The sequence below is a fragment of the Amblyraja radiata genome, chromosome 1 (genome assembly GCF_010909765.2).
Source record: "Amblyraja radiata isolate CabotCenter1 chromosome 1, sAmbRad1.1.pri, whole genome shotgun sequence".
NCBI lineage: Eukaryota > Metazoa > Chordata > Chondrichthyes > Rajiformes > Rajidae > Amblyraja > Amblyraja radiata.
In genome coordinates this window covers 73,210,668-73,232,433 of record NC_045956.1, presented here as the reverse complement: position 1 = coordinate 73,232,433, position 21,766 = coordinate 73,210,668, and the positions used below count along the sequence as shown (strand labels likewise).

At 40.4% G+C, this 21,766-nt stretch overlaps 1 protein-coding gene across 4 annotated transcripts in view; it reads left to right on the top strand.

The window, feature by feature from the left end:
- wdfy3 (WD repeat and FYVE domain containing 3) overlaps positions 1–21,766 on the top strand; it is a 280,679-nt gene that overhangs the window by 147,164 nt on the left and 111,749 nt on the right. For all 4 annotated transcript variants that reach the window (XM_033024126.1, XM_033024134.1, XM_033024105.1 and 1 more), the window contains 9 exons: positions 3,582–3,742; positions 7,512–7,623; positions 10,811–11,001; positions 11,953–12,105; positions 13,614–13,687; positions 13,784–13,945; positions 15,845–15,936; positions 19,062–19,182; positions 19,706–19,923. In XM_033024126.1, coding sequence (XP_032880017.1) covers positions 3,582–3,742; positions 7,512–7,623; positions 10,811–11,001; positions 11,953–12,105; positions 13,614–13,687; positions 13,784–13,945; positions 15,845–15,936; positions 19,062–19,182; positions 19,706–19,923 — 1,284 coding nt within the window. The remainder of the gene's footprint in view (positions 1–3,581; positions 3,743–7,511; positions 7,624–10,810; positions 11,002–11,952; positions 12,106–13,613; positions 13,688–13,783; positions 13,946–15,844; positions 15,937–19,061; positions 19,183–19,705; positions 19,924–21,766) is intronic.

Sequence of the window (21,766 nt, the reverse complement as noted above, 5' to 3'; positions counted from 1 at the left end):
TCCCCCACCGCAAGAACAAGACGTACCTTGCACACCATCAGCTTCTGCCCCTACGTGTTCCTCTGGAGTTGGAGCGGGGCTGGGCTGGAGTTGCTGCTGGCTGTGGGTCTCTGGGATCTCCGTGCTTGCAGTGGGCCTGGGGGTCGGTGTCCCGATGGTCCTGACGTCTCCGGCCACCCCCCTGGACTGGAGCTGAGACTGGGAACTGTACCGCCCTTGCCCCCTCCCTCTGCAACTGCAAACAACCCCACTCTCCTGCAAGGGCGGTACAGTTCCCGGAGGATGGCAGGTGGCCGGAGACGTCAGGACCAACAGGAATCCGCTCCCCGATGGGCCCCTACGACGCCCCGAGCTGCGCCCCGTCATCCGCAACCCAGGTTCCTCTGTAGTTGGAGCGGGGCTGGGCTAGGCTGCTGTTGGCTGTGGGTCTCTGGGATCTCCGTGCTTGCAGTGGGCCTGGGGGTCGGTGTCCCGATGAGGGGGTGCAGCTCGGGGAACGGCTTCTGGTGGTCCTGACGTCTCCGGCCAGTTTGCAGTTTTCCTCTGGAGTTGGAACGGGGCTGGGCTGCTGCTGGCTGTGGATCTCTGGGATCTCCGTGCTTGCAGTGGGCCTGGGGTTCGGTGTCCCGTTGGTCCTGACATCTCCGGTGACTGGCACTGACCTGCTGGTATCGCCGACGTGAAGACAGTGCAAAGCCCCCGCGCCGGTGCAATGAGCGGGGAGCTGGAGAGGGGAGGGAAGGGGTCACACACATGGCCGGGAAGCAGAGGGGTGTAGGTGGGGTGAAACTGAAGGGAGCGACAATCTGCTGCTGCCTGCCCGCTGAGTTAAAAAGTTCCCACGCAAGACTCACGATACACTGTGTATCGTGAGTCTACCGTGGGAACTTTTTAACTCAGCGGGCAGGCAGCAGCATATTGCCAATTATTAACCCTCCCGCGCAATATACCCTCACCTTCTCTTTTATGAATGGGGATTTAGTTCCCCTTTCTTCGAGGACCGACCGGAGGTTCCGCTGTCACCTCTGCGGGCCGCCCTCGGTAAACGTTTTCAAGGACCTTTCTTCAAGGACCGAAAAAATGTCCGCTATTCGGAGGTTTTTGTTATTTGGATCTTCGGATAAAAGGTTGTGCACCTGTAATGGAAATGTTTTTCTATTAGATTTCAATATATGTGCAGTGTTAGATAGCATACACACCAGAGAATTCAAATGTGTCTGGATTGCATTTACTAGTGGCTCAGCATATGTTTGCAGCTGTCGTCCATGATTTAGAAAATATGTATTTCGATTTCTATTCATTTAAAAAAAAAAATTTTATCCATTTTTTTTGTTTTGTTGTTGTTGTTGTTTTGTTTATTTTATTAGAAGTTAATACAGTACAAAACAATACAGTGGCACCTAATTTTAGGTGCCAACTATGTCACACCGTAATCCATTCTATGTACAACCTCTAGTTTTATGTTATGAGAAGGAAGTAAGTAAGCAAGACAAGAAAGAGAAAATAATAGAAAGGGGAAAAAGTGGAAAAATAGATGGTAAAGAGTAGAAAAACGTGAAGTGTGTATATAAAAAATAAAAAAATAAAATAAAAAATAAAAAGTGGAAAGTAGAAATAGAAGAGAAGGCCCCTTGAAAGAGAATTTTTCAAATCTATATTCGGAGATGTAAATCTATCCACGTCATGAACTGAAATCAGCAATCCTTACGGTACCGCTGCATCACATGATTCCAAAAAGTCGATGAAAGGAGACCAACTCCTTAAGAATTGGTCATATTTATCTATTAGTCGGAGTCTCATTTCTTCAAGGCGTGCTATGTCCATCATATTCCTAATCCACATTTTAACAGTTGGTATGGTTGTATTTTTCCAAAATTTAAGTATCAATTTCTTTCCAATTATTAACCTATAATTAAAAAAACATTTTGGTCTTTATTTAAATTGGTATCTTCTCCTATTATTCCAAATATAATCCATTCCATTTTGGGTTCTATTCTTGACTTGAAGAGCTTTGTAAATATATCAAATATATCACTCCAAAATGTATTCAACTTTGTACATCCTACAAATGAATGTGTTATATTAGCGTTTAGAAACAAACATTTATCGCATCTGGGAGAGACGTTTGGATAAAATTTATTCAACCTCGTTTTTGAATAATATAGTCTATGTAATAATTTGAATTGAATTAAATTATGTCTTGCATTAATAGAACAGTTATGTGTATTCATCAAATACTTTTCCCATCTATCCTTCGAGATCTTTATCATTAGCTCATGGTCCCAATCTTCCCTTAGTGCTTCTGTTGAGGGTGATTCTCTATATAATATATTATTATAAAAGTATGATATTAATTTTTGTGAATCAGCCTTAATATTCATTGCTTCTTCTAAAGGGTCTAAAAATATAGTTTGAAATCTATGTGTATATTCCTTCATAAAGTCACACACCTGTATATATTTAAAATATTGATTATCCTTCAATTTAAATTTAAATTTTAATTGTTGAAATGATAACAGTTTGCCCAATTCATACATATCCCCTACTTTCCTAATCCCCAGTCTATCCCATTGTTGATATGTGTTGTCGATGAGAGAAGGTTTGAATGCGGGGTTGTTCAATAGTGGGGTTAGTACTGATAAATTATTTAATTTCAAGGATACTTTTATTTGTTTCCAAATTCTTATTTATTGTGAATAATTGGGTTCTTATATATTATACTATTCAATTTTATCGGTGAGAGCAGGATCGTTCCTATATCGTGCGGATAGCACTCCTCTTTCTCCATTCTTATCCACTCCAACTGCTGAGTGGAACTATCCAGCCAGTACATTATGTTCTTAATATGCACTGCCCAGTAGTAATACATAAAGTTAGGTAATGATAAACCCCCAACTTCTTTAGATTTGCACAAATGCTTTCGTTGAATTCTATGTGTTCTGTAATCCCATATAAAATTAGTGATAGTGGAATCTAGTTTTTTGAAAAAATATTTTGGAATATATATTGGGATCGCTTGAAACAAATATATTAATTGTGGTAAGAAAGTCATTTTTATAGCGTTAATTCTACCTATCAATGAGAGCGGAAGCGTTTTCCAATCGATTTCTATTCATGAGTGAATTAATTAGCATCACTAACCTGGATAGGTTAGTATTTTACATTTGCAATCATCCCTGAGCTAAACAAAGCTTGGTAAATTAAATTAAATAATTCACTACCCATTGCTTGTGGCTAATCCTTGTGGAAGTACTTTGGTTAAATGAAGAAACATCAGTTTGCCCATTGCCCAAGACCCACAGTTTTAAAGGAAGTGGTTAAGAAGAGGTCAGATGAAAGATGCATGGAGATCGGTTATGGAAAATGTTTGTTTTTGAATATAGTTTTTCCCACCAAGGTAAACGTTGAAAGACCGCAAACATTGTGACACTGAACAGGTGTGCTAAGAAGTGGCATATACTGATATATTTTGTAGAAAAATGGCTGATGGCTTCATGTTTGCCATTGCTGCTTTCTTTAAATATAACATGCAGTTGATTTTTTCTGAATTATTAATCTGCTTTTTTTCCCTTTTTATAAAGGTAAAGATTCAAAACCTGAAATGACAATTCCATCTCCCATCAGCTTGATTCCTGAAGAGAAAGTATCATTTGCACTTTATGCACTGTCGGTCTCTACACTTACAGTTGCCAGAATTAGAAAAAATTACAACAAAGTGGACAGCAAGACAATAGCCAAACAGGTCAGTAATCATTCTAAGACTTTCCTTCAAAATAATTGCACAAACTAAACTAATGGGGGTGGATCATAATAGATCCAGTATGCTGCTTGTACCTCACACCATTTCCTCAGCTGCAATTAATTTTGAGGTTCCGAAAGACAGATTGATACCAGGCCTTTCTGCCATAGTTATCCCACAATGTGCAAATGGGAGCTAACTCTTATCTCTGCCTAGTTGGTGTATTGAATAAAATATTGAATTAAATTTAAAAAAATTTAAACAAACCCTCTATCTGGTTTTAGCTCCTTAATCTGTTGGATTGGGCCACCCAAATTGTAAACTGGCCGCTCAGGTCAACACGCTTGGGATCTATTCTGGATACAAAGCTCAGTTCAATGTTTGAATGGGATGTAAGACTTGGCACTTTCTGTATGACTTCTATTTTGCAATTCACAGGCATGTATATTGGATCTTTCTGCCTTGTACACTGCAGATTACTGATGATTCTCCAGTTGTAAATCCTGGTGGATGCTGGTTTTAAATCTAAAATTCAGTCCTTTTTCCATAGTTTATAAGATTTACTAAGAATTTTTTTTTTTCCATTTTCAGACTTTTATAACGTGAATCTTAAGTGCATAACTTGGTATAGTACTTCCAGATAGTTACCTTTCATTTTTCCAGAATGTTTGGATATGCAACAAGTGAGCATTTTTCAGATACTGTTCAGGATCATTTTTGATGTTAGAATTATGGCAACAAGCAAACACTTACAGAAAGGAGGAGCTCTAATGTAAATCACCCGATTGCTTAGGATCCTTGATGTGGATACATCTGAAATGAGGCCATGTGCCTTCATATACGTGGTTGGTGAGGAACATGATGCACATGCCAATTGCACAAGAATTATCCTTTTCATTATTAATGTCTGGCATTGGTCTGGAGCATCAGATAGTTGGCACGAAACAAGAAGCCCAAAGTGGGTGTTTCCAAGTCATGGAACAATTTGCATTTTATGCACAATGAGGAAAGACTTGTATCATCTGATTCTAGAATATTGCCTGATGTGAGACCACATACTTACATTTCTCGATCTTCTACTATGAATGGGCTTCAGAACTATTTGCACATTTGTCAAACAAATTAGTGAAGTTGCATTCAGGCATTTGTGTAATGTATAGATAAATAGACTTAGAATGTATACATAGACATTTGTGTAATATATTTATCCTAAGATCAGGAGGATGCAGATCTTTTTTGTGTAGATCTGTGTTGGGATATGAGCACCACCCTCAGCTGGTGTTCATTTCGCATGAATTAGAATTTGTCATTTTGGCACACTTGCATCTATTTTGAATTTGCCAGAAATAAACTGCAATTTTCACAGAGGCCTATTAGATTCTCTCAGCCTTGTGATGAAACCATGAGCATCTCCATTTCTGGCTTTATTCTATTAGGGTGCCCTTCCAATCCCTTCACCTCATTGCTCCCTGTTCAAAATCAAGTTGCCAGTCATCCATTATTTTGTTGCACGGTGTCTGATTGATTTAGGCAACTTTGACATGATCCTTTTTACTATTGTTTGGCATTGAAAGTTGAAATCAGGGCTTTGCTGAATTGTTTAAAGAATGGAGAGTTTTTTTTGCTGTGGAACAATGTGCAGACAATATAGGATAATTAGAAATGAAGAACTACAGATGCTCATTTACAAAAAAAGACAGTACTGGAGTAACTCGGGGGGGTCAGGCAACATCTCCAGAGAACACGGATAGTTAAAGTTCCTGGTCGGAACCCATCTTCAATCTGATTGTGGTGGGAGAGGGCTGAGAAAAACTGAAAAAGTGGGGAGGGGGTGCAGGACATGTTGAGGGTGGGGACAAGTTCTGCCAGGCAGAGGAGAGTGTTAGTAGAGTGAAACTGATTGGATCTCTGTTCAAACACCAGAATGCCTTGAGCCCTTCCAACTAACCAAAAAGACAGGCATAGCTAGGGCCAATGTGAGTGCCGATGGCTACACCTTTAACTTGAAGAAAGTGGGAGGGGTCAAAAGAAAAGTTGAAGGTGAGGACAAGTTCTGCCAGGCGGAGGAGAGTGTTAGTAGAGTGAAGATGATTGGGTGAGGAGGCCTGTTAATAAGCAGGGGTTTGAGTACTTTGGAAATGGCAGGCATCTGTGAGAAATTGGGCTTCACTGATAGTGACAATACATTGCAAGGTGCTGGAGACCCATGTGACCTAGTTGGGTCCAGTAAGTCTGGACCTCTGAAGACCTCTGAAGAAGCCCCGGGAAGCCTCTGCCCATGTGACCCACCTGTAGTCACCAAGTCTGGGTTCCTAAAGTGGTTTCTGTTTTGTTTCAGTACACTGACGCTTAATGCATGCCTGTGTTTGGTTGGGGAAGCCTTATGTTTCTACTTTGTTTTGGTACCTTCCCGCCAGTATTTGTGATTGGTTCAGGAGGGGTTATCTCACCTAATATATATTTACTTTGTATTCCGTGTACCGAATAGGTGCAGTGATTGGTTTGTAGGGGTTGCCTCCCCTCTGTACTTTCGTGCCGTTAGTTTTCCCGCCACTGTATATGGGTATAAAAGGGTGGGTAATTTGTTAGGGCGTCGGCTGTCTTTCCTTCTGTTCTGTTTACGCGAGGCTGCTGAGGGCTCGAGTGAGTGGATCCGAGGCTGTATACAAGAAGAGTTTGCACTCCAGTGTTCGACTCAGTAGTTTTACTGAACCAGACTAGGGAGAGAGTGTAGTGGCCATTTGGCCTATTTTGCATGTCATTGATGATGGCATGTGCCCTTAAATTTTAGACTGCCCGTTATATTGTGGGTGGGATTTATGACTTGATTTTGGGCGTGTTTGGAGCTAAGATGCTTGCGCAGAAGTTTAGTTTTTAGATTAGTTTGGAGAGACGATGGGGAAGGTTAACCCTTCTACCATGCGGGATCGTGCGGATCAAGCGGGCCATGTGCCAGATCATGCCAGTGTTACGGAGACACGAGGAGTTTTCTAATGTCCAAAGTAATAAGCTGGAGTTCGAAGAAGATTGTCGTAACGAGTCAGAAGAAATGTGGATGTATCTCACTGTTTTCTATCAACAATAAAGCATTTATTCATCAAAAGACTGTGTTTTTAAGCCATATCTGTGAAGAAGCTACGAAAGTCTCTGAGTGAGCTCGCACGCGTTTAGAAGACACCGCCTTCAACCATTCTCATCCAAATAGCGGCTAGGGTGCTAATTACCTGAAAGATATGAAAATCTGCTACAGAGAGTATTAAATCAGGAATCAACAGGCCTTGAACCATTTCTGGTGGGGGTTGCTTGTGTAAAGGGACTGAATGTCCATGGTATAGATGAGGCAATGATGGCCTAGAAATTGAAGCTGTTGAAGGGCGTGTGAAATGTCTCGAATGTATGTCGGAAAAAATGGGACAAGAGGAGATCGGATGGAATCAAGGTACTTTGAGATGAGCTCTGTGGAGCAGGCAAAAACAATGGGTTTGCCAGGGCAATCCTGTTTGTGGATTTTGGGAAGGAGATAGAAGCAGGCAGTGCAGGGCTGGGGCATGATAAAGGTTGGAGGCTGTGGAAGTATGGGAGGCTGATGCAATATTGGACGATTGTTTACTTTCAACCTGCTTACAATTTATTTTCTGTAAGGAAGACAGTAAAATTGACCTGCGCACTAAATAAGTGAGCAAAAATTGCTTGTTTATATTTTCTGCTGGTTGTAATGCAGATGGTTACATTTGGAACTACTAAATTACTAACTTTTTTCTGTGTTTTCTAGATGGCCATTTCTTCTCATGAAAATGCTACACCAGTAAAACTGCTGCATAATGCTGCAGGCCACTTAAATGGACCAGCAAGAACTATTGGAGCAGCTCTGATAGGATACCTAGGTATGGTGACAATCACAAGGATTTGCAGTGCTCTGCTTGGTTGTTAACCCAATGCTAGAGTTTTAAATCCCAGGTTGACTCATGGTGTACAGTTTATTTTATTAAGAAATATTATTTCTCAAAAATATAACAATTAACTTGCACACTTGGAAATTTTTACTTGTTTCAAGTACCCATCATTTTAACATCCATACTTCTCATAAATGAGGCATGGAATTAAAATCCTTAGACCAAGGCTGACAAGGAACGTCAGGGACAGTATAAAAATAAAAGAGAAGTACAACGTAGCAAAGATGAGCGTGAAGCAAGAGGATTGGGTAATGTTTAAAGATTAACAGAAGATAACCAAAAAGGCATTACGGGAGAAAAGATGAGGTACGGAGGTAAGCTAGCCAAGAATATAAAGGAGGATAGTAAAAGCTTCTTTCGGTATGTGAAGAGGAAAAAATTAGTTAAGACCAAAGTTGGACTCTTGAAGACTGAAAAAGGTGAATTTATTATGGGGAACAAGGAAATGGCAGAGGAGTTGAACCGGTACTTTGAATCTGTCTTCACTAAGGAGGACACAAACAATCTTCCTGATGTACTAGTGGCCAGAGGATCTGGGGTGACGGAGGAACTGAAGGAAATCCACATTAGGCAGGAAATGGTCTTGGGTAGACTGATGGGACTGAAGGGTGATAAATTCCCAGGACCTGATTGTCTGCATCCCAGGGTACTTGAGGATTTGGCTCTAGAAATCGTGGATGCATTGGTGATCATTTTCCAATGTTCTATAGATTCAGGATCAGTTCCTGTGGATTGGAGGGTAACTAATGTTATCCTGCGTTTTAAGAAAGGCAGGAAAGAGAAAACATAAAATTATAGACCAGTTAGCCTGACATCAGTGGTGGGGAAGATGCTGGAGTCAATTATAAAAGATGAAATAATGGCACATTTGGATAGCAGTAACAGGATCGGTCCGAGTCAGCATGGATTTACGAAGAGGAAATCATGCTTGACTAATCTTCTGGAATTTTTTGTGGATGTAACGAGGAAAATAGACAAGGGAGAGCCAGTGTATGTAGTGTACCTGGACTTTCAGAAAGCATTTGATAAGGTCCCACATAAGAGGTTAGTGGGCAAAATTAGAGCACATGGTATTTGGGGTAGAGTGCTGACATGGATAGAAAATTGGTTGGCAGACAGGAAACAAAGAGTAGGGATTAACGGGTCCCTTTCAGAATGGCAGGCAGTGACTAGTGGGGTACCTATACATCAATAATTTAGATGAAGGGATTCAAAGTAACATTAGCAAATTTGCAGATGACACCAAGCTGGGAGGCAGTGTGAACTGCGAGGAGGATGCTTTGGGAATGCAGGGTGACTTGGACAGGTTGGGTGAGTGGGCAGCTGCATGGCAGATGCAGTTTAATGTGGATAAATGTAAGGTTATCCACTTTGGTAGCAAAAACAGGAAGGCAGATTATTTTCTAAATGATGTCAAGTTGGGAAAAGGGGAAGTACAACGGGTTCTGGGGGTCCTTGTTCATCAGTCAATGAAAGTGAATGGCATGTTGGCCTTCATAACAAGTGGAGTTGAGTATCCTCCTTCTGCAAGTCCTTCTGCAGTTATATAGGGTTCTAGTGAGACCATACCTAGTGAGAACATATAAATAAGCGAATTCGGTTTTCCGACTGCGTATGCCCAGGTCATAGGTCACTGGCGATAAGCATTCTCGGCAACTGTGCTGTTGCATGTATACAGACGTAGTCACGATCGAAACCGGATCTCTGGTGCTGCGAGCGATGTTGAATTGCTACTGGACCGTCCCCGTCCCCTCCCGAGTGTCCCATCCCGTGGAAGTGTCCCATCCCGTGTTACAGCCAGCGCGGAGAAGAAGCGCTAACTTGCCCAACTCTGCCTGTCCCGTCAGTCCAGGGTCACACCCGGACATCTCCGGCCGCCCCCGGACAGGGATGGGGCACGCGGAAGGGGACGGGGACGGTCCAGTAGCAATTCAACAGCGCTTGCAGCGCCCCGGGTTCGATCCTGACTACGGATGAAACACAGGTCTGTATACATGCAACAGCACAGTTGCTGCGAATGTTTATCGCGAGTGACCTATGACCTGGGCATGCGCAGTTGGAAAACCGAACTCGCTTATTTAAACAGTATGGGGGGAGGGGGAAGATACCAGTTTCTATGCAACTTTCCTGCAGCAAACAGACATCATTGTTCCTTGAACACAGCTGCTACTTTAACTGCACGTGCCCATGAAATTGACAAACAATTGTTTCAATTGATACGTGCAACCATACTCTATTAAACAATGTAACATACAGCCTTTAGTATTATTGCCAATAAAAAAAGACTTTGTTTTGAAAATCCTGCAGGAAAAATAACCTTGTTAATGCAATTCTGAAACTCTTTAGTCCCTAACCCTCTTTTCCCCTTTAACATAATTGGTTTTATAGCACAATTTTCTTTCACGCGAGGTTTCATATGAACACAACCATTGTCATTCATTCATCATCGTTGACAACATCAGCGACTCAGTGGTGCTGGTTTCCGACAGGAACGGTGACAAACGCACCACACATCTCTGTCTTCCAGTTCCCTCGGACTTCTGCCGCTGGAAGTATAGGATTTTGGTGTGTGTGCTTTATCATCATTCCTTACAATGCTATGTATGGCAGTGATCACAACTTCGACTGAAGTGTGGATGGCCATTGGCCCGCTAAAAGCTCATCCGCCCTTTGACAGGTCTTGTTTTTGGTCCTGCTGGGGGTCCACAGCCCCCTCCTCACCTGGCAAACCAGGTGGGGGAGACGGTTTAGTAGTCAACTATCCGACCATGGAGCAGGTAGCAGGGGATTACATGGTACCCGTGGCGGGGGAACTTCCCCCTACCTGACCTGATAGGTCACATTACCGCAGAACTATTTATGTAAAGGTTTCTTTTTGGAAGCATGCTTCAAATACTCGCTTTCTCACTCCATTTCTGATAAAGGCTTTGACATGAATCAATGTTTCTATTCCACTCCTCATGAATAATGTTTGATCTGCTATGAGCTGATCGCATTTTTCTCTTTTAGCTTCGGATTTTTAATGTCTGCAACTTTTCTTTACTTCTTGATTTGAAGAAAATGTTATCTTTTTGTATTGTGGTCATTATTCATGAAATAACTTATTTTATTTTATCAGGTGTGAGAACTTCTGTGCCAAAGCCTGTTGCCACTACGTTGCAATATATTGGTGGAGCAGCTGCTATTTTAGGCTTGGTTGCAATGGCATCGGATGTCGAAGGTCTCTATGCTGCTGTGAAAGCTCTTGTTTGCGTGGTAAAAAGCAATGCATTGGCCAGCAAAGAGATGGAGAGGATTAAGGGATATCAGGTAAGAACTTCATCATAATGGACGTCTAAACCGAGCAGACTAAATCTGTTGATTAATTTGAGGCAATTTGTGTTTTGTTTTGAATTCAAAAAGTACTAGTGGTTAATAAAGCACTGAATGACACAGGTGTTGAAGTAGACGGGGTGGTCAAGAAGACATGCTTACCATCATTGCTAAAGGTACTGAGTACAGGAGTTGGGACATCATACTATAGCTGTGCAATGGATTGGTGAGACCATATTTTGTATATTCTGTGTAATTCTGGTCCTGCAATCAGAAGGATGTCATAAAGCTGTAAAGGAAGCAGAAAAGATTTACCAGGATGTTACCAGAATTCAAAGGCTTGAGTTAGAAGTGGAGGCCGTATAGGCTGGAGTTCTTTTTCTTGGAACATGGAAGGATGAGCGATGACCTGATGGAGGTATACAAAAACACGAGAGGTTTAAAAAATGTGCATAGTCACAGTCTTTTTCACAGGAATCGAGAACTGGAAGCTATATGATTTAATATGAGAGAAGAACAATTTAAAAGAGACCCAAGGAGCAATCTCTTCATGGAGAGGGTGACGCATATAATCGAGCAAGTTACCAAAGGAAGCTGTAGAGGCAGGTACAATGGTGACATTTAAGACCTTTTGACATGTACATGGCTAGAAAAGGTTTGAAGAGATAAGTGCAGGAAAATGGGATTAGTTCAGTTATAAAACCTGGTCAGCATAAACCAGTTGGGCCAAATACCTGTTTCCATGCTGTTTGATTCTATGATGTACAACACAGTGCCATTAAGAGTAAAGGTACTGAATTGAAAAATATTTAGAAGTTTGGGTAGAATGCAATTCAATAAATTTGTACGTCTGAATGTTTAATATATGCACGCAGAGAATAGATGTTGAATGTCTACATATATTCACAGGAACTGATTCCCATTAAAATGTTTATTTTCCTATTTTAGCTGTTGGCAATGCTGCTGAAAAAGAAGAGGACACTTTTGAATAGTCATATTCTTCATCTCACATTTTCACTGGTGGGAACTGTTGACAGTGGCCATGAGACCAGTATCATTCCCAATTCGAATGGATTTCAGGATTTGCTTTGTGACTTTGATGTAAGGCTTGATTATAATATGTTGCAACAATAAACTAGAAAATACACCACATGGATTTCAATCGGACCCATCTCTTGTATTCCATTGAGGAATGACATCCTGAATGAAATGGACATTTCCGAATTTGAATGGAGTAAATGCTTATTTTGCTCTGTAAATCATCATCATGCAACAATATCTGCTGGAATGCCAGGTTCCCTTTAAAATTTCCTCTGCTTTGGAGGCAATAGTAATTGCACTCCCATAAAGTAAATGTATTTATATCACACCTGTTGACTGAGTCCCACAATGCTGAATTCCAATTACTCTTGTTCCCTGAGTAATCTAATGGGGCAATCAGGCATTCTGTAACAAAATAAAATGATATTTGGCATATTGCAACTCTGGAATACTGGTATCTTCAAAATTTGGTGCAGTTACTTGTTAAATAAAATACCTTTTGTTCCCTAGATTTGGGGTGATTTTGTAGCCAAGCTATAATTGGGACTACAATCTATTCTAGTGGTAAAGTTCTGAACTCAGTACTATCAAATGGTGATATATATTGAGACACAAGTAAATGCAGATGCTGGGTCACAATGAAGGACACAAAGTACTGGAGTAACTCAGAGTGTCAGGCAACAAGATTGGAAAACATGAATTGGTGATGTTTCGGGTTGGGATCCTTCCTCATCTTGATTCTGTTGGGGGGAGGGGGAAGTGGAGGTGGGTCAGTCCTGCTGGGTTACTCTGAAACTTTGTGGCTCATTTTGTCCTGCCCCCACTTCTCTTCCAACTTTCTCTTTCCATTCTTTTTTTTGGTGTAACAGGTCCACCACTGATTTTCCGGCAACTGGTGGCCCGGCACCTCCTTTAATCCGGACCAAATTACGAGAGCGCATTTGAAATTCCTGGCTGAAGTCCCCCCTAAAATATGCCACCTAGACTCTAGCTCATGGGGACTTCCGTGCTGATCGGCCGGTTGAATTTGCTCCCTGCAGCCGGGGCTCTGGAACTCTGGCCCTGCATAAGCCAGAATACCGGTTCCCATTGCCGACTTCTGTGGCCAATCAGTGGGTTGAATTTGCCCCCTGCGGCCAGGGCTCTGGAACATCGACACTGCTGGAGCCGGCAGATCCGTTCCCATAGTCAACTTCTGCGGCTGTTCAGTGGGTCGAATGTGTCTCCTCTGGGACTCCAGTCCAGCTGGAGCCAGCAGATCTGTTCCCACAGGCGACTTCCAAGGCTGCTTGTGTCATCGGTGGACAGTTCCGATAACATTGGACTCCTCTCGGAGGCCGTGACCTCTGGACCCGAAATGTCACCCATTCCTTTTCTCCAGAGATGCTGCCTGTCCTGCTGAGTTACTCCAGTATTTTGTGTCTACCTTTAATCTAGAAAGGCTCTGGGATTAAGGATGCCAGAAAATCGGTGGTGGACCTGTATATATATTTTAATTAAAACGGTCAAATAATATTTTAACAGTATAATTGATTTGGTTTTGTTAAGCATGATCTTCCCATTTACAGGTATGGCTTAATGCACCGTATGAACTTCATCTCTCATTGTTTGAGCACTTTATTGAACTTCTCACTGAATCAAGGTATTATTAAACTTTTTCAAAGTATTTTCTCAATAAATGTTCACATGCTGTAGAGAATATTACCAACAAAAAGATTGCTTTAATTTTGTTTTACAGTGAAGCTTCAAGAAATGCCAGGTTAATGAGAGATTTCCAGCTGATACCAAAACTGCTGCTTACTCTGAAAGATTCATCTCTGTCACAATCGACAATAGCAGCCATCAGTAATGCACTCAGTCTTCTGCTGCATGGATTCCCAAATACAAATGATCTACTCAGGTAGAGACCACGCATAACAAGGATACTGATAAATTTATTTATAGTAAACTATCTAAATAATGCATATCCTTTAAAAACATTATTAATAGAAAGCCTTGATGTGTCAGAGGGCGAATCATTTGCTACAGGATGTGCAGTAACTTGAAGGCATGGCAATTTTGTGCAAAGTTGAGTTGAATTTCTGGTCAGTGGTGACCCCAGGATATTGATGGTGAGGGACTTGACAGTGGTAATGTTATTTAGTTTAGTTTAGATATACAGCATAGAAACAGGCCCATCGGCTCACCAAGTCCGCGCCGACCAGCGATCATCGCACATTAACACTATCCTACATACACGAGGGACAATTTGCCTTTCCTCAAAGCCAATCAACCTACAATCCTGTACGTCTTTGGAATGTGGGAGGAAACCGAAGATCGCAGAGAAACCCCACGCTGTCACGGGGAGAACGTGCAAACTCTGTACAGACAGCACCCGTAGTCGGAATCGAACCCAGGTCTCTGGCACCGAAAGCGTTGTAAGGCAGCAACTCTACCGCTGCGCCACTGTGCCACCCTACCAAAAGTAGATGGTTAGGCTACTTGCTGGAGATGGTCATTGTCTGACACTTCAATGCCCAAACCTTGCCTAGGTCTTACTCTGTGCAGCCATGATTTTTTTTATTTGCTGAAGAGTTGCATATGAAATTAAATGTTGTGCAAATCCATTTCCACATTGCCACATCTCTGAATGCAGTCACCATAATTGCAAATATATTAAAGATGTTCAAAAATATGTTTGAGTGTGAATGTTACAATTAATATTTTAGTATTGTCAATAATACCTATTCATTATTTTACTCAATTTACAATCTTACTTTTTACCTGGTAGCAAATGGAATACAAATACATGAAATAGTACAGTACAGGATCAAGCCCTTTGGCCTACAATGTCCTTGCATAATCTTTTATGCCTGCATGTGACCTATATTCCTCCATTCCCTACATACCTATGTGTTTGTCTAAAAGCATCTTAAATGCCACTATCATATCTACTTCAACACCATTCCGGGCAGCAAGTTTCAGGTGTCCACCATTCTGTGTAAATAAAACAAGCATCTCCTGCACATTTCCTTTAAACTTTGCTCCTCTCACCTTAAAGCTATGCCTTCTAGTCTTTGACATTTCAAACCTTGGAAAAGTCTACTGATTGTCTACCCTATCTATGCCTCTCATAATTTTATAAATTTCCATCCTGGGGGAGACCTGATAGACCTAACTTCTGACCTAAATGTTAAAAGACCTAACTTCTATTTGGTCTCCTTTCAGCCTCCAACACTCCAGAGAACATAATCCAAGTTTGTCCCACCACTCTTTAAACCATTCTGGTAAACCTCTTCTGCACCCCCTCCAAAGATTTCACATTCTTCCTGTAATGAGGCAACCAGAATTCCACACATTACTCCAAATGCGTCTTAACCAAAGTCCAGTAAAGCTGCAACATGACTTCCTGGCTCTTATTCCCAATTCCCCAAACGAAGAAGGCAAGCATGAATTTACCTTACCACTCTATTTACTTCAGGTAGTTTTAGAGTTGGACCCCAAGATCCCTTTGCACATCAATACTAGGTCTTGCCTTTAAGTGTATGCTTTCCCCCAACATTCTACTGCTAAAGATGAAGTGCCTCTTACCTGCATGGATTAAATGTCATCTGCTGTTTCTCCGACCATTCCCGTAAATAATCTGGGAAATCATATGAAAATTATTATTTTTATTTTACCAGTCTAAAGGTTAAGGAAATATTTGCAGGCCAATTTAGATGGAGAATTTTCATTCTGAATCTAATAAAATGTTAAAAATGTCTGATATATGTATTGCGCACAAATTATTTTATTAATTTATTGCTTCTTTTGAACCAAGGTTTGGTCAGTTTCTCTCTTCTACGTTACCCACTTTTGCAGTCTGTGAAAAGTTTATTATCATGGAAGCTATTAGTGAGGAAAAGGAAGTAGGTGAGCAGTATATTTTTTATTTTTCAAACTTTTTATGTCTTTGCTGCATGACATATGTTAAACTAATGTCCTCAATTGTCTGAACGCTGTTTCCGTATTGTACTGTAAAATAAATCTTGATTTTTAATTCCCAACAGTTCTGAGAGCAATTCATGATTGCTATTGCCATTCTATACCACTAATATAAACTAGATTCTCAGAATACAGTGATATTTCATTTCAGAATTATATCATACTACTTCATTGTACTCTGTTAAGATAGTATGAACTTGAACAAAATATCTGAAGTTCTTCTCAATTAGGGTCAGAATGTTTCTACAGCCATGTGACTTTTGACTAACATTCAAAACTCGGAGATGGGTCATACAGCACAGAAAAAGGCCATCAACCTAGCATGTCCTAGTTGACCAATTGTACCAATGTTTACTAGTCTCCAAAGTGTGAGTCTAGCATACTTTTTCAATGAACCTTTGGCTATGTCACTGACATCAACCACAATAATACAACTGTACAGGAATGTGAAATTAGAATTACCATAAAAAGTATAAGATAACTGTCCTATAAGAAATACAAAAATAATCAGATGATAACATTCTATATTCATCAAATTGATAAATAACATGGCTTGTCACCTGTGTAGGAAGGAACTGCAGATGCTGGTTTAAACCCGCATGGGCCCCAGCTATGCCTGCCTTTTGGTAGGGTATATTGAGCTCCAAATCAAAGGCATAGCTATGGGCACTCGCATGGGTCCCAGCTATGCCCTCCTCTTTGTAGGGTACATTGAACAATCCCTGTTCCAGGTGCACACTGGCCCTATTCCCAAACTCTATCTCGTTACATTGTCGACTGCATTGGTGCTACCTCGTGCACCCATGCAGAACTCATGGACTTCATTAACTTCACCACCAATTACCATCCCGCACTCAAATTCACTTAGACCATCTCCGATGCCACCCTCCCATTTCTTGATCTCACAGTCTCCATCACAGACTATCGACTGATGTCTATTACAAACCCACTGACTCCACCAACTATCTAAACTACACTTCTTCCCACCCTACTTCCTGCAAAGACTCCTCCTCCTACGCCGCATCTGCGCCCAAGATGATTTATTCAGTACCAGGACATCCAAGATGTCCTCATTCTTTAGGGAACGGGGGTTCCCCTCTCCCATCCGCCCTTGCTCCCCCTCCCCCTAGTTGTAACAGAGACAAAGTCCCCCTAGTCCTTACCTTTCACTCCATCAGCCGCTGCATACACAAATAATCCCTGACATTTTTGCCACCTTCAACAGGATCCCACAACTAGTCACATCTTCCCGTCTCCACCCCTTTCCGCCTTCCACAGAGATCATTCCTTCCACAACTCCCTGGTTAACTCATCCCTTCCCATCCAAACCACCCCCTCTCCAGGTACCTTCCCCTGCAACCACAGGAGATGTAACATCTGTCCCTATACCTCCTCTCTCAACTCTGTCCAGGAACCCCGACAGTCTTTTCAGGTTAGGCAGAGGTTAACTTGCACCTCCTCCAACCCAATCCACTGTGTCCGTTGTTCATGATGTAGAGGTTGTGCCAAAAAACACATTTTTATTGTATAAATAAATTCTATATGTTATATAATTAAATAAATATTGAACTTGGCAAATTTCTTATTTTGTAAAACCGGTTTGAGTTAAAAATATTTTGAATCTGAATCTGAAAGTTTGAATCTGAATCTGAATCTGAAAGATGGAGTTTCCAAGAAGGGCTGTGGGTATAGTGGGAGCATTTTTTCTTCCAAGATCCAAGCCAATGAGTTCCAGACCCGAATGTTCTGGATGTAAACATTTTCGTCAACTCTCGTCAAATTGTACCTCTAATTACTGTTCTAACTGCTAAGAGAGTTGGTATGGATCTTGTTCACCACGTTTACCAGAACTGTATACAGTTTTCTATCATTTGTAGCTTATACCATTCCATCACAATTTCCTCCCTCTTTCATTTTTTGCCTTACCATAAGAAGCATGTGTCTTGTATGCGTTCTCAGCCATCTTATTTATTTTCTTCTACTGTCATGGATCAAGACCTTCCAACATCCTTCTATTGCCTAGTACTGTTAAATATTATACCACATAGTATATATCCTTACTTGGTTTGCCTTCTTTGAATGTATTACCTTGCATTTCTCCAAATCTAATTATAATTTTCATTTACGCTGAGCTAACATGCATGTCGGTTTATATCTTCTAGCACTCTATAACATACTTCCTCACTGATAACTATGCTGTAATTGTTGGTATTATGTGCAAACATAATCAATGTTTATACATTTAATCAAAATCATTAAAATGTATCACAATAAGCACATGGACATGATGCTGAGTCCTGCAGAGTGATAGTGCACATCGGCTCCCGGTCACTAAAAGCCTGAAAAATCATTGCACCTTGCGTTCGACATTAGGGCAATTTTGGATTCAACTTGTCACATCTCCTTGGATCCCGTGGGCTGGATGGAACTTTGCTGAACAACTTGCTGAGATCAATGGAGACTAAAAACTCTGAGAAGGATGAATCATCCATAATTAACTCAGGAAGTTCAGGATTGAAAGAAAGGTGGACAATGATGAAAAATGTTGGCTGGCCAGAAACTATGAAAACTTTTGAGTTATTTGATGTTATTGGTGCCTACAACCAGGAATCGCAGACTCAAAATAAGGCATTAGATATTCGGGAGTAGAGAGAGGAGAGCAATAATTTGTTTAAAATCTTTTACCGAAGATGAATTGCCAATATGTAAACTATTATTTTGTAATATCTGTAATCCTTCATCATGTCATCACTAGTGAGGCAAACACATCCTGCTTTGTTTAGCCTTTTAATCCTTCTATCTATCCATGTCTTTAGCATTTCTATCTGACACCAGCTAATTTTCTAATGCTCTCCTGTCTCCTTTATAACAATGTATTTAAGATTGAATGTGTGCACCCAAATTAATGTTTATTAAGATCGAATTTCTTTTTTACCATTTGTTGTAGAGGCACTCAAGAGTTGTTCAGCCCTTTGCCGTACATAAAAATAATGCTAAATAAAAGGCCGCTCTGCAGTCTCGTTTTGAAAAATCTTTTTTTATATGTTTGCCAGGTGTCGATGATGATTTTGGTGGCCTTGTTTCAGCCAATACTATTCTGCTGAGAAATAGACTCTTGGACGTCTTGCTAAAGCTACTGCATACTTCAAAGGAAAAAAACAATGTTAATCTGCAGTAGGTTTTACTTAAATCGTATTACCATTTCTTGTTATTTATTCAGTACCTTCAGGATTCCACATTTAGAATTATGAAATCTCTGGGGGGAATTGAATAGTGGCGTGAGAAATTAAAATGTTATTTACTTTTTGTTTCTTTCAGTTATATTTTCTGGTCATTTTGTAACATTCAAATTAGCTTAATGTGTGTTTGTGTAAGTTATATATTTGCCTCAATATTCCTATCAGATGTTTATATTAGCTGGCTGTGACAGGAGAAATTCATTCTGACCGCATGTAAATACCAACTTAATCCAGAGTGTTTTCAGCGCGGCATCCTTTCTTCTAGAAGTCCATGGTGCATGACTGAAAAGCCTCTATATTGTTTAGTATTTATTTCTAAATGCAGAATGTATTGTTGACCTTGCATAATTTCAGCTAAATTACTTGTTACCCATTTTCTGTGCACTTTCAAGTTATTGGTTTAAGCTTACTTTGTCTTTTTGCTTTTTTAAATCCACACACATTTTCAAAAATTATAGAGCTTGTGAAGAATTGGTGAAGGTTTTGGGTTTTGACTGGCTTCTAACTTTCATGGAAGAGCACTTGCATCCCACAACTGTCACTGCAGCAATGAGAATTCTTGTTATACTACTGAGCAACCAATCGATCCTTGCCAAATTTAAAGAAGGCCTTTCTGGAGGAGGTTGGCTTGACCAGACGGACTCTGTTCTCACGAATAAAATTGGCACTGTATTAGGTATGTGTGAAATCTTATGCAAAGTATAGCTGATACATCTGGAATGGTGTTCGTTTGTTTTTCTGAATTGTTTAATTTCTATTTTATTTGGTGTACAATTTTGTTCAGAAGATGTGAAAGGTAGAGTGTAGAGGGTAGACTGTGTAGTAGTTAGTGTAGTTACATAATGTTTGGGACAAAGACCCATCATTTATTTATTTGCCTCTGTACTACAATTTGTAATAGAAAAAATCACACGTGGTTAAAGTGCACATTGTCAGATTTTAGTAAAGGGTATTTTTACACATTTTGGTTTCACCATGTAGAAATTACAGCTGTGTTTATACATAGTCCCCTCACTTCAGGGCACCATAATATTTGGGACACATGGCTTCGCAGGCATTTATAATTGCTCACGTGTGTTTAGTTGCCTCCTTAATACAGGTATAAGAGAGCCCTCAGCACCTAGTCTTTCCATCACCTTTGGAAACTTTTATTGCTGTTTATCAACATGAGGACCAAAGATGTGCCAATGAGAATCAAAGACGCCATTATGAGACTATCTGCTCAAGTTCAAACAAATGCCTCAAAACTCATTGGCCGGAGGTTCATTCTCCAGCAAGACAATGATCCGAAGCATACTGCTAAAACAACAAAGGAGTTTTTCAAAGCTAAAAAATGGTAAATTCTTGAGTGGCCAAGTCAATCACCCGATCTGAACCCAATTGAGCATGCATTTTATATGCTGTAGAGAAAACTGAAGGGGACTAGCCCCCAAACCAAGCATCAGCTAAAGATGGCTGCAATACAGGCCTGGCAGAGCATCACAAGATAAGACGCCCAGCAGCTGGTGATGTTCATGAATCGCAGACTTCAAGCAGTCATTGCATGCAAAGGATATGCAACAAAATACTAAACATGACTACTTTCATTTACATGACATTGCTGTGTCCCTTAACCACATGTGATTTTTTTCTATTGCAAATCTCAAATTGTGGAGTACAGAGGCAAATAAATAAATGATGGGTCTTTGTCCCAAACATTATGGATGGCACTGTATGTAACTGGATTAGATGACTGGAAGCTTTGATTATTAATTATTACTCCAGATATTTGTAGTTCATAAAATGAGAAATTAGCACAGATGTGGATCACACACTCCTCAACAAGTTCATCATCAGTCCTCTGCCTCATCCATTTTTTGTATGGTCGCAATATTTCAGAATTAAAAATATTCTGACTTTAGCGCTGAAGGTACTCAATTAACTGAGGATCGGCAGGGGTTTGAACGGAGCATTTGTTATTTTGAGGGTGGTAAATGTTAAGATTTTTTTAATTGTTTCATTCCTAGGTACATATCCATTTATTCTTGAGTTCATGTCTACTATTTCAGATTTTCCAGTCAGAGAGAGAGAACAATGTCTCTCCAAGTATTTCCACCATGGCAATTTGAGAATTTGAAGTCAGGTCATGCGGGATTTGGAACAAGTAGTGAAATCAATAAAAATAAGCATAAAGCTGCATTATTGTTATTAAAAACCAAATAACAAAGCTGGCCTGAAAGTTTTGACTTGACAGTTTGATTCTTGATGTTCCAAACTCGTTTCTGGAGAATAACAGATTATGCATGTCTTGCCTAAAAACATTGCACCCTTTAAAAGTAAACAGATGGCTTGCTGGACATTTAAAACAGATTTGTCCACAAACTGACATTCTGATTAAATTATTATCACTGTAGGCACAATGATATACCCTGACCAGTGTGTTTACTTACTATTATGCGTGTCTTAACCATTCATGATTACGACTTTGAAGTGTGATGCATTTACTCATGGAAACTTACTCAATTAGTATTATTTTAGTG